General features: G+C 42.3%; 1 protein-coding gene across 1 annotated transcript; it reads left to right on the top strand.

The window, feature by feature from the left end:
- Positions 1-864: 864 nt before the first annotated feature.
- On the top strand, positions 865-7,186 carry LOC145403726 (uncharacterized). Its single transcript, XM_080275406.1, has 3 exons — positions 865-993; positions 3,088-3,361; positions 6,958-7,186. The coding sequence occupies exons 1-3, from the start codon at positions 891-893 to the stop codon at positions 7,184-7,186; spliced, it is 606 nt and encodes a 201-aa protein (XP_080131532.1). The 5' UTR covers positions 865-890.
- The last annotated feature ends 5,202 nt before the right edge of the window (positions 7,187-12,388 follow it).

The following is a 12,388-nucleotide window of genomic DNA, read 5'->3' as shown; positions in this document are numbered from 1 at the left end:
AGGATGGCAGGGTTAGTGTGGTGGTGCGGGGTGGGTGGGGGGATGGCAGGGTTAGTGTGGTGGTGCAGGGTGGGTGGGGGGATGGCAGGGTTAGTGTGGAAGGGTAGGGTGGATGGGAGGATGGCAGGGTTAGTTTGGTGGGGCAGGGTGGGTGGGAGGGTCGGAGGGTTGGTGTGGTGGGGCAGGGTGGGTGGCCAGGGTTGGGTATTGGGGCAACGTGGGTGGGTTGTACATCACCAATATTCTGAAGTATTAATTAATCTCTTCTTTCAGTCTTCATTTGTACTAAACATGCCAATAATGAATACATCTGCATTATTGTGATGCTGTAACCCATGGCATATTTTTGAAGCTTTAGTAAAAAAAATGTTATGGTCATGCTTGATAAACTGAAGGAGCAACTACTCTGCTAACCCTCTCAGTTCAAGTATGTTATTTTCATTAGGTTTTTGCAACCACAAGATCGTTATATACAGCTTAGAAAGTCTCTGGTACTGAAGAGATGAATGAAGGCTGTGTCTAACCATTGGAGTTTGAAAAAAAAAAAAAACGTGTAGAGACAGCAAGAGAATATAGCCAGTAAGTGATGTCTTTGGCTGAAGAGGGTAACTGCTCACTCAGTGTTAACCGCTTGTTATTCGTGTAATTATGCCACGTTCACACTTTAAGAACCACCACACCGTAATATCATTCTCCAGAACTTTCTCACAAAATACATTTCAGGAAATAAGTAATGTTCTTAACGTTTGTACAACAATGAATTCTTGAAAAAAAATTGACTTCATTGTTTCCGGTGCACACCGAACTCTGGTGTATAAAACCCTGGCGTGTGTGCGTGTTGGCCTCACTCTGCCGCCTGACCCAGTCCCTCTCACCAACTTGACTGCAAGATGCGCGCCTGCCTCATGTTGCTAGTGGTGGTGGGGGTGGTGACGGAGGCCCCTGTGTCAGCTCAACCAGTCACTGGCTCTCTTCCCACGCCATTGTCTACGGGTAAAGGCGTCCGCTGATTTTACGATAAGTTCCCGATCTCTCCATTGCTAACTACTCATTCCACTCCCTCATTCCTTCTCTCTGCCCTCCATCTCGCTCCCTCTCACTGTTTCCCCACTCACTACCTCCATCATTCTTTTCAGTTTCCCTCCCGTTTCCTCCTTCCTTCTCCCTATTCTCTCTCCCATTTCATCCTTCTTTCTCCCCACTTTCTCTCCCACCCTCTCCTCTCTCTTCACTCTCTCTGCCATGTTCTTCTCTCTCCGAAGTCTCTCCACTTCTTCCATTCCTTGCCCGCTCTTTCTCCCACTCCAGCCTTTCAGCTTCCTTTGCCTACCTTACGAACGAACACAACGAGAAATAACGAACGGGCGAATATTTCTTTAATGTGAAAGAATAAACATCACAACTGAACATGGACGGACCCATAAAGCTTAGATGCGTTAACTGTCGGCCCCTCTGAGTGTCGGAGAGTATGAACAGAACGCGTTCACCTCGGGTCATTAACATTTCATTGTGTCTGGTTTACAAGCTGTAATCACACCATTAGCCGCATAGGTCGCAACTGGCATGTTACAATGTAGTTCATTAGACACTTTTATTATATTATACTGTACCTGGGTTCATCTATCTATCCATCTATCTATTGCCAGACGTCTTAATCCCATACGGGGTGGCCACAAACAAATCGCCTCCACGTCACCCTGTCCCCCGCCAGTTCACTGCCATGCTCCCAGTTCACACCCTCCTCTCTCATATACTCGTACCTCTCCACTCCACTCCTCTATCTCACCCTTGGCCTTCCCCTTCCTCTCTCTCCCTCCACCTCTCTCACATACACTCTCCTCGTCAGTCTCTCACTCTCCATCCTCACCACATGGCCAAACCACCTCAATGTGTGTCTCCTAACGCTTCCTATCACATCCACATCCACATCACAACGCTCCTTCACATCCTCATTTGTCAATCTGTCTCTCCATATGACTCCACAGGCTCCTCTCAAAAAACTAATTTCCACTGCTCTCACTCTTGACCTGTGTCCCTCCAACAAGGTCCAAGCTTCACTTCCATACGTTAGAGTTGGTATCACAATACTGTCATGTAATAACTTTTTCACTTCCATGCTCATAGTGTATATATATATATATATATATTTATATATATATATATATATATATATATATATATATATATATATATATATATATATATATATATATATATATATATATATATATTAACAATAGGTGATCGTAATCCCTTCCACAAAGTTTTTTTTTTTCTTACTGGATATAAACTGTTTGTTATTTTGTTGAAAAATACAAACAGACTGGCAGACAAAAAGACAAAGATAGACATTCACACAAATCGAGCAGAACTGCGACTTTCGGTTCCTAAGCGGAGGTGTAATATTCTTTTCCCACTTGATCATACTGTAAATTTGCCTGCTCTGCTGAACAGTTTCCTGGGCGGGTAATATACAATAGGGATGGCAAGTAAATACAGTAAGCTCTCCCCACTTTGTTCACACTTGGTTATTCATGTAACATATAAATGTACAGTGAAAGAAGTTCATGTATATCTGTTTTTGTCGCTGACATTATCTAGTACTGCCGTACACTGATATACTCCAACCATTCAGTCGACTGGAAGCAGTAAGTTGATGGGACGATGTGATATTGCACTGAGACTCTTAACCCCCTCCTCCCACCTTTTTTTTCCCATTAAAACCACGACAATCGCATGGTTCTCACTAGGGTTACCGTAAGAAAAACTAAGCAAAGGATTTGTTTTCAGCGCACAGGTTACATCTATGTAACTTAAGAACAAACTGAGTGTCCTATAAGACAGCTGAGCTGTTATGGAGTAAACATTTGAAGTTGTAAGGTAAAGCCACTGTCCAGCCAACCTCTGGCTCGAGTGTGATAGGAATGCTTTTCTTTGGCTAAGATGTCTCGTCTTTACTGTAACCGCTGTTTCGTCATCCTTACATCGTGACTGCTTTTTGGTAATGTTGAAAATAAGATATAAAAGACATCATCGATTAAATAAGATTAGTTGCCATCATGTCATATTTCCCTGTCTGGCCTGCAGATAATGATCTGGGGGACAGTAGCCCGCCCCTGGGAGAGACTAGCCCGCCCCTGAAAGATACAGTGCTACACCCTGGAGACATTAGCCCGCGCCTTGGAGACACTTCCTCGCTCCTGGGAGACACGACATCACCCTTGGGAAAGACTAGCTCGCACCTGGGAGACGCTGGCAAGATCCTGACAGACGTGGCGGTGGAAGGCAGCAAGGATGAATTAGCTCTGCCCACGCTACCGGCTTCTCAGGATCACACCGCAGACCTACTAAGACTGAACTGGTAAGCGCCCACTTATTCATTCCTTGAATCAGGTGACGTATTCTATTGCCTTGAATCCTGATGCCTCCAGATGACTTATTCATGATGTGGAAACATTTTGTACCGACGAGGCCAATGAAACCTTCAGTATGTATGTTCCTCCAGTTCGAAAAGTTTCTCCAACGTATCATACAGCAGATTCGTCTGGAGATAACAAGAACAAAATTGTCAGCATTCAGAAGGGAATTTAAGATTCCCTACGGTACAATGACATGTTTATGTGCAAATTACCATGACATGGAATGATTTCTAAATCTGCATGTTTATATAATATGAGATTTGGCCAAATAGATTTTTTGAAAAGGACTAATTAAAAGAAAAAAAGAAAATATGTTTGAGATTATTTGCCTAAGAAACAACTGTGCAAACAGTGGTGAAGAAATAATGGAATGGCGCCAAACTGAAAACACGTTAGGAGGAAAGAAGAAAAACAGGAAATTTGTAGTTGTCCACCGTTTGGTGTAAAGCACTAGCCTAATGATATGTAAAAGTCGGAAACTTAGTGAAGAACTTAACTCCCATGGACGGGACAACTCGGGTCTTCTAATCCGACTAATAACAAATAATTTTTTTTCAGCTGAGACTGAGTCGTAAGAGTTTAAAGTTATAATACTGCCAGCATTAACCTCTGGTGGTTGGGACAATCTAATATTATAACTTCACATTGTTTTCTTCAGCTAAGAGGCGTTTCTGTCAGCATGGGAGCATTCACACTTTCACCACTTGCTCTTTCGTGACCGGAAGATTCCGGCAAAAGGAGATGATTTCATGCTGCTATGAGCGAGTCCAAGAAATCTGAGACTGTTTCGGTCTTTACTACTATATCATAGTACTGAAGGGGTTAAGTGGAATGAAATCGTCTGAAGGAAATTAGCATAAACTACTGATAACTCATCGTACTGATGTAGTCAAAAGAAATAAAATCGTGTGAAGGCAGTAAGAATAAACTTGTAAATTCATGGCCGTACTTGAAGCAGTGAAGTTTTTGTACTTTCCTCCTATGCATTTCACCTCATTGTGAGTCGCTTCACCTGGAGGATGTATTAGTCTTTATATTCCTGCTTCCACCACACCTTTATATTCAGCTTTGGGGAGAATTTTCAAAGTTTTCGAGTTAGATATAACTTATTAACCCCTTCACTGCTAGTGGAGCAGGAGAGGGACTCCTTCACGGAATGGCACAGATACAGCTAGGCAGCTCCACTGCCCGGTCATGCACACGTCTTTCTCCTCTTTTCCAATATCCGTAAGGATCAATGGTGGCCTGCAGGAGGCCAGCTTCAGCCTGCAGTTCACTGGGTTCACGTTTCAGATGAACCTTGGGCAGAAACAACAATACCATCTATTGGAGGTTTGTCTTAAGTGAATAAAACCCTGTAGTGGTAACCTGAACACAATATAAGAATACATCACCGGACTAAAGGCATGAAGCATTATTGTTACTGCTGTCTGAACCATTTCAATCCGATGATGCGTTTTTTTTAGTACCTGCTTGTTACTTACAGCCTTCATTCAGCTTAATAGACACTTTTTGAAATAGAAGGTCATTTTTAGCATTAAATAATCCCATCACTGCTGAACGACCTGATAATGTTGAGCAAAAATCATGTGGCAACTGTAAGAATAAATTAAAAACTAGGATTAGCCACTTGAACCCAAGGACCTGATTTTTATTTCTTGCTACGTCCAAACAAGTGTTATTCACCTCACTGGAGGCCTGGATATGATTTTGACTGCAGCATGATGCGTTCCAAGACAAGGTTACTTAACATAAACTGAATGTGCACATTTAGAAAGATTGGGACTTTGGTAGACCTGACTGACCGTATTAGTGACCTTTGTGTAGTCATTAGCACTTTAATCAAACCTTTCCCTTTAGGTTTCATAGTTTTCACGTTGATACTGAAGGCTAAATTATTGCCTATTGACTACGCCAATATAATTAAGGCAGAAAGTCATGTATTCTAATCAACCACTTAGATGCCACGAAAGCACTCACAGGTACAACCTTTAGGCAACAGAAGGAATCACTGAAAACTGTATAAATCGTTCATTTGAGCAACAGTGAATCATCCGAGGCAAAGCTGGGCCTCCATATTAAAAGCATGAACTATGAAAAGCTTTAAAAACACACCAAATAAATGCTGATGAATGGCAACATGACGTGCAAGAACTACCAATATACATCGATTTCATCAAGAAACAAAAATACTCCCAGGTAAGGATCACATGAAAAAGGATGGTACACAAAATGTATTACTTCAGTGCAGGATCCCACACACCTATGTAACTATGTTGCATCACTCTCCCTCACCCCACACTACAAAGAAACAGACGCAGACAACTTCCCAACACTACACACAATGTTTCAACAACATCCCTTCCCCTCCCAACACTACATTTCCAAAAACACATACACAAACACAGACAACACAGTCATCCAAAACCCACAGTGAAACATCAGCCTTCTTGAACCACCACCAGATTTATTCATCCAGTAGCAATTGTCCATAATTTTCAGCTAGCCACGAGCATATCAAGCCAAACTAAGATGTGCCCAATACACAGATGGCCAGTTACATAAATTATACTAAAGATCTCGAAAAGCTCTGGGTATTGGTGTCCAGTTTCCTGCGGACAACTGGGTTATGTTGAGGACAGAACAGCAGCAGTAAAGATCAGCCCACTGAGGGGACAACTCTGGCATTATTTTTATGCAAACAAATGATTAAATTATTCAGCTGAGAAGCAATACAGGAGCTTGAAAATGTTCATACATTCGCCATTAACTCTCTCATGTTGCGTCAGCTGAAGTAATCTTCACTTGCTAATACCAGTCAGTTGCTTTCCACTGACTGAGTCATAGACCTCAGAATAATACTACCATCATTAACCCCTTCAAGGTCGAGTCAGCTATTTGTGGTACGCTTTAACTGTTTTACTCAATTGACGTATTAAAATTATATTTTAGCTATTTCTGAAGATTTTATTCAGATAAACATACACTTTTCGTCCTGCAAGAGGTAGGTATAACCTTCATTAACTCCATCCCAACAAGAGACTTTTTCTAGTTAAGAAAAAAAAGAAAAAAGAAAAGCCATGAAAACACCATAAATACAAAAAGGAAGCCATAGACGGATACGAGGTGTTGAAAATGTCTGTGAAATTTTAATTTTATTCGTACTGGGAAGGTTAACCCCTTTTGGCCGAAGGCTTCATGTTTAGTTCATTGTTAATGCTGTCAGACGGCATTATTCAGCTTTGGATAACATCCTGGTAGTGACAGCATTCATGAAGGCTATACCGGGGTCTTACCCCTCAAGCTCGAAAAGTCTCGCAAGATAAAGGGAAAAGACGTCACCATACTGAAAAGCTGAAAGTTCAGGACTCTTTAAGAAATACATCTGTACTGAGGAAATTAAATTTTGGGAATAGATAAAGTGATGTAGCTAGCCACGACTTTTTCTGTTTGTCTATCTATCTATCTATTTATATATATATAGTGTGTATTTGTTTGTATACATATGTATTTCTATATCTCAATTTTACTCCATTAGCGGCGAGGAGTGTGACACAGACGCTGTTTTCCCCGGCCAGATGGAAAGACCTGCGGGAGAAAGGACAAAACGTGGAGCACACGAGTTTATTGATACCACTAAAGATGTTATCAGCAAGGCAACTGGAATCTTGCACTTTGTACGAAACATTGTGAAGACAATAGGTCCCCTAATCAAAGGCAGACATGACGCCCCAGGTTTTGATAGTAACACAATTTTCCACGGATAAAGGAGGCCGGGAATGCCACCTGAGGGCTTACTGAGGAGTAATGTTTTTCAGTTATATATAAACATGATCTGACCAAGATGATCCTATTTTTACACACAATGAATATAGTATATTGTCAGGATTAACTAGTGTATTTTATAAGGTGGGGATGAGGTTGGACAGTACAGCCAAACGGCCAGAGGCCCATACTTTTCCTGCCCCAAATGTGTCACCCAGGCCGTGGAGTGGATCAATGGTTCTTAACCTGGGGGCCCTGACCCCATAGGGGCGCGAGGACACAGAGGAAGAATAGAGCGGCATGAACGTGTGTGTTCTTACCTAATTGTTCATTCGGTAGTGCATTCCATTGATCAATTGCTCTGTTTGGGAAACTGAATTTCCTTGTGTGTGTGTGTGTGTGTGTGTGTGAAGATGAACCACTGATCTATATTCAATATTCATATTCTGTCTGGTCTTGCCTTCAGTGCACATTTGCCTATGTAACCATTTAATGATTTTATTTCTTTCCTTCTCTGTCTGTTGCCTGGTCTCCTTCCTGCTTTATTTATTCCCTCTCTAACCTGGTCGTTTCGAGAGAATATTAAAGATACTAAGAAATCTTGTATTGTTGGGAGGAGTGCACCCCTCTTAGTAAAGACTGAGCATCAAAACGTTTGTTTCCTTTCCTAGTTTATAAATAAATATTCCGTCATTTTCAGCATTTATTTGAAATTTCACAAACTTCATGTGCCAGTCGCTCACTTTTGCAAACGCACACTTTATTCTTCGACTGACTGATGCTTCATTATGTGAACCAAACAATTATAACCATCGGTGCGCCTGGAAACTGAAAGAATGCAAATTGGTCTTTATTTAGTTTTAAAAAAATCATCAACGAAAAGATTACGAACATACATGTGTCGATTTGATGGCTGACTGTGAAGTGCTGTTATACGACCATGTTGTGTTGTTTATGGAGACGAACAAACATGTGCTGATTTGATGTTCAAAATTCTGAAGTGCTGATTTGATGTTCAAAATTCTGAAGTGCTGCTTTATGACATCGTGTAGGTGATTATGATCAAGTGATGATGCCTTATGGCCATTTGGTATTATTAGGATTACCACCATGCTCTTGTGTTTATGACCATGACCTTGTGATGATTTTTTTCTTTTTATTTTGTGGTGATGATAATGACCATGTGACTGTCATTTACCATGAGAGACGTTCATGACAGTGTGGTGATGCTTATGACCATTTGGTGGTGTTAATGACCATGTTACGGTGTTTTAAACTTGTCTTGTCTCTGGCCATGAGGTGCGGTTTTACTATGTGGTGGTGATCATGACTATGTTTTGGTGTTTATGACCATGTGGTGGTGGTTGAAACTAGTGTCTCTGGGCATGAGGTGCGGTTTTACTACATGGTGGTGATCATGACTGTGCGTTGGTGTTTATGACAATGATCATGTGTTCATTGTTTATGACTATGGTCATGACCATTCTGTGTTACTTACAATTATTTGGTGGTGTTTTTAACCACGTGGTGGTATTACTGACAACGAGCTGGTGACTATGGCCATGTGTTAATGTTTATAACCATGTGGTGGTGTTCATGGCCATGTGTTTGTATTTATGGCCATGTGGTGGTGTTCATGACCAAGATCATGTCGTTATGGCCATGAACATTCTGTGTTGCTTACAACAATTTTGTGATGTTTATGTTTATGTGGTGATGTTACTGACCACAAGGTGGTGATTATCATTGTGACCAGGTGTTGATGTTACAACCATGTGGTGTTTATGGTAGTATTTATGATCATGATCACGCTGTGTTTATGATCATAGGGTAATGTTTTACGACCATGATGTGGTGATTATGACTGTGTTGGTACAGTCTCCAGCAAAAATAGAGCGACCGGCTCGACAAGTAGGTTGGTAAATGTGGCACCGCCGCACCCCCAGTTCCATACCCCCCCCCCTCCCTCGTTCCCATTCATTCGTCTACCCTCCACCCTCCCCACAACCAAGAGTAGGGCCTACTCGCATTGTCTCAACCACTCTTCCATCATCCAATTGTCTTGAGAAATAATGGTTTATTTTGATAACGAATAAAAACATATAACACGATGATTTAATCCATAGTATAGTTATTTATACACCACGATCAAGAATACTCCCCCAGTATCCCTGCTTGTCGTAAAAGGCGACTAAAAGGGTTGGCGGAGGGTTAGTGCCCCTCCCCGGAAAACAACTAACTAAAAAAACAAACAAGAAGCCTCGGACAAGGACTGACCAAACGATGACGACCCAGGACCGGACAAAGGACTTGGTAATGGGTACATGGAATGTAAGAGGAGCGAATGATGAGGTGAAAGAGAGAGAGATTGTCCAGGTGCTTCAGGGTGCGAAAGTGGATGAATGTGGAATAACTGAAACAAAATGGAGAGGAGAAAGTGTGAGAGAATGGGAGTATGGATGGGGTATATGTGCAGGAGTAGGTGAGAATGAGAGGGCAAAGGAAGGAGTATGTATAGCTGTGAGTAAAAGATGGAAGAGGAGCATAAGACAGTATGGATCAGTTGGGTCAAGGATTGTGTGGGTAAAGTTGAAAGTTGGAATACAAATGTGGGCGATTGTGTGTGTGTATGCACCAACGCAAGATCGTGCTAGAAGAGTGAGAGAAGAGTTCTGGACAAATGTGGAAGTGTGCATGGAAAAGTTTGGAAGGAATGAGAGAGTGTTTCTGATTGGTGATATGAATGGAAAAGTGGGGAATGTGAAGGTGGATGGAATAGTTGGTGAATGGGGTGTGCCTGCTGAGATAGATGAGAATGGGAGTGCGTTAGTGGACATTTGTGCTGGGAGGGGGTTGGTGATAGCCAATACCCTCTTCAGGCATAAAATAATCCACAGGTATACATGGCGAGTGATGAGAAGGGTGGGTGGTGAACTGAATGAAAGGAAGGCAATGATTGATTATGTGTGTGTGGATGAAAGGATGCGAAGATGTGTAAAGGATGCAAGAGTGTATAGAGGTTGGGGGAGTGGACTTTCTGACCACTACTTGGTGGTGGCCAGAATTAGAATGCAAGTAAGATGGAGGAATAGAAGAAGGGAAAGACGAGAGGAAGGAGTAGTTGCAAGGAGAGTGGAAAGGTTACAAGAGGATGAGAAAAAGGCAGAGTATAAGAGAGAAGTGGAGGAACGATTGGGCAAATATGAATTGGAGCAGATGGGAGACGTGGAAGGTGTGTGTAAGATATATACAGAAGAAATATGTGCAGCATGTGATGTGGTGTGTGGAAGGAAGAGAAGACGGAGGGGGGTGCAAGGAACAGCGTGGTGGACTGAAGAGGTGAAACAGGCTGTGGCACAAAAGAAGAAAGCATACAATGAATGGATGAGAAATAGGGGCGTGGAAGAAGTTGAGAGGCGGAAGAGAGAGTTATATGTGGAAAGAAAGAGGGAGGTGAAAAGATTAGTAAGAGAGAGTAAGAAGAGAGTGGATGAGGAATTTGGAAGGAATTTGAGTATAAAGTGGAGGGACCGTAAGAAAATGTTCTGGAGAGAAGTAAAAAGAGTAAGACAGGGTGGAAGTGAAGTTAGCAGGGGAGTGAAAGATAAAAATGGTAGATTACTAGTGGAGAAGGGAGAAAAAGTGAACAGATGGAGAGAACACTTTAAGGAATTGTTGAACGTAGAGGATGGAAGTAATGCGAGTATAAGTGGCTGGGGAATGGCTGGGAGAAGGAGTGAGATGAGAAGACAGGAAGAAATCAGTAGGATAGAAGTTGTGGAAGCAATGAAGAAAGTTAAATCGGGGAAAGCCCCAGGAATTGATGGAGTGTGTGGTGAAATGCTGAAGCATGGGGGAGAGATAGTAGTAGAATGGATGTGGAAGATGTGCAGATTGGCCTGGGAGGAAGGTAGAGTCCCGGAGGATTGGAAGTCAGGTATAATTATTCCCTTGTACAAAGGAAAAGGGGAAAAAGAAGTGTGTGGTAATCATAGGGGCATTTGTCTTCTTAGTATAATAGGAAAAGTGTATGGTAGGATACTTATAGATAGAGTTAGAGAAAGAACAGAGAAATTAGTTGGAGAAGAACTGGGAGGCTTTAGGAAGGGAAGAGGTTGTGTAGATCAGATATTCATTCTTAGATCTTTAGTGGAAAAGTTTCTAGAGAAGGGAAAGAAGTTGTATGCGGCTTTCATGGATTTGGAGAAAGCATATGACAGGGTGGATAGACAAGGATTGTGGAAAGTGTTAAGAATATATGGAGTAGATGGGAAGTTGTTGAATGCTGTGAAGAGTATGTACGATGGTGCGAAGGCTGCAGTGCGTGTGAATGGTGAACTAAGTGAACTTTTCTCTTTGAAAATTGGTTTGAAACAGGGATGTGTCATGTCTCCATGGTTGTTCAATCTGTACATGGATGGGGTAATAAAAGAGGTACAAGGTAGGGTAGTGGATGCTGGAGTGGCCCTGGTGAGAGAGGATAGAGTTTGGAAACTCCCTGTACTGTTGTTTGCAGATGATACTGTGTTGTTGAGTGAAGATGAAGGGGAGCTGCAAGGCTTGGTGGATGAGTTTGAGAGAGTGTGTAAGAAACGGAATCTAAAGGTGAATGTAGGGAAGAGTAAAGTGATGGTCTTTGAGAGAGGTGAAGTTAGTGAACGTACAGCGAGGTTGGATGGTGAGGAATTGGAAAATGTGAGTACGTTTAAGTACTTGGGTAGTGTGATGAGTAAGGATGGAGGTTTGGAGGGTGAAGTGCATGAAAGGGTACAGCAGGGAAGAAAGGTTGCTGGTTCTTTGAAAGCAGTGATAAGAAACAGAGAAGTGAGCATGGAAGTGAAAAAGTTACTACATGACAGTATTGTGATACCAACTCTAATGTACGGAAGTGAAGCTTGGACATTGTTGGAAGGACACAAGTCAAGAGTGAGAGCAGTGGAAATGAGTTATTTAAGAGGAGCCTGTGGAGTCACGTGGAGAGACAGGCTGACGAATGAGGATATAAAGGAACGTTGTGGTGTGGATGTGGATGTGATAGGAAGCGTTAGGAGGAACACACTGAGGTGGTTTGGCCATGTGGAGAGGATGGAGGGTGAAAGACTGACGAAGAGAGTGTATGTGAGTGAGGTGGAGGGGGGAAGAGGGAGGTGGAGGCCGAGGATGAGATGGAGGGATGGGGTGGAGAGGTATATGAGAGAGGGGGG

Source organism: Coenobita brevimanus, chromosome 61 (genome assembly GCF_032717465.1).
Source record: "Coenobita brevimanus isolate Jiangsu-jjx chromosome 61, ASM3271746v2, whole genome shotgun sequence".
In the NCBI taxonomy this organism is placed as follows: Eukaryota; Metazoa; Arthropoda; class Malacostraca; order Decapoda; family Coenobitidae; genus Coenobita; species Coenobita brevimanus.
This window is presented reverse-complemented; position numbering and strand designations above follow the sequence as displayed.

What these genes read in the sequence shown, in the direction of transcription:
- LOC145403726 (XM_080275406.1), top strand. Translation starts at nt 891, where the DNA reads ATGCGCGCCTGCCTCATGTTGCTAGTGGTGGTGGGGGTGGTGACGGAG. An exon ending in TCCCACGCCATTGTCTACGG is followed by an intron (nt 994 to 3,087) that starts GTAAAGGCGTCC and finishes TCTGGCCTGCAG; the next exon opens with ATAATGATCTGGGGGACAGT. An exon ending in GACCTACTAAGACTGAACTG is followed by an intron (nt 3,362 to 6,957) that starts GTAAGCGCCCAC and finishes TTACTCCATTAG; the next exon opens with CGGCGAGGAGTGTGACACAG.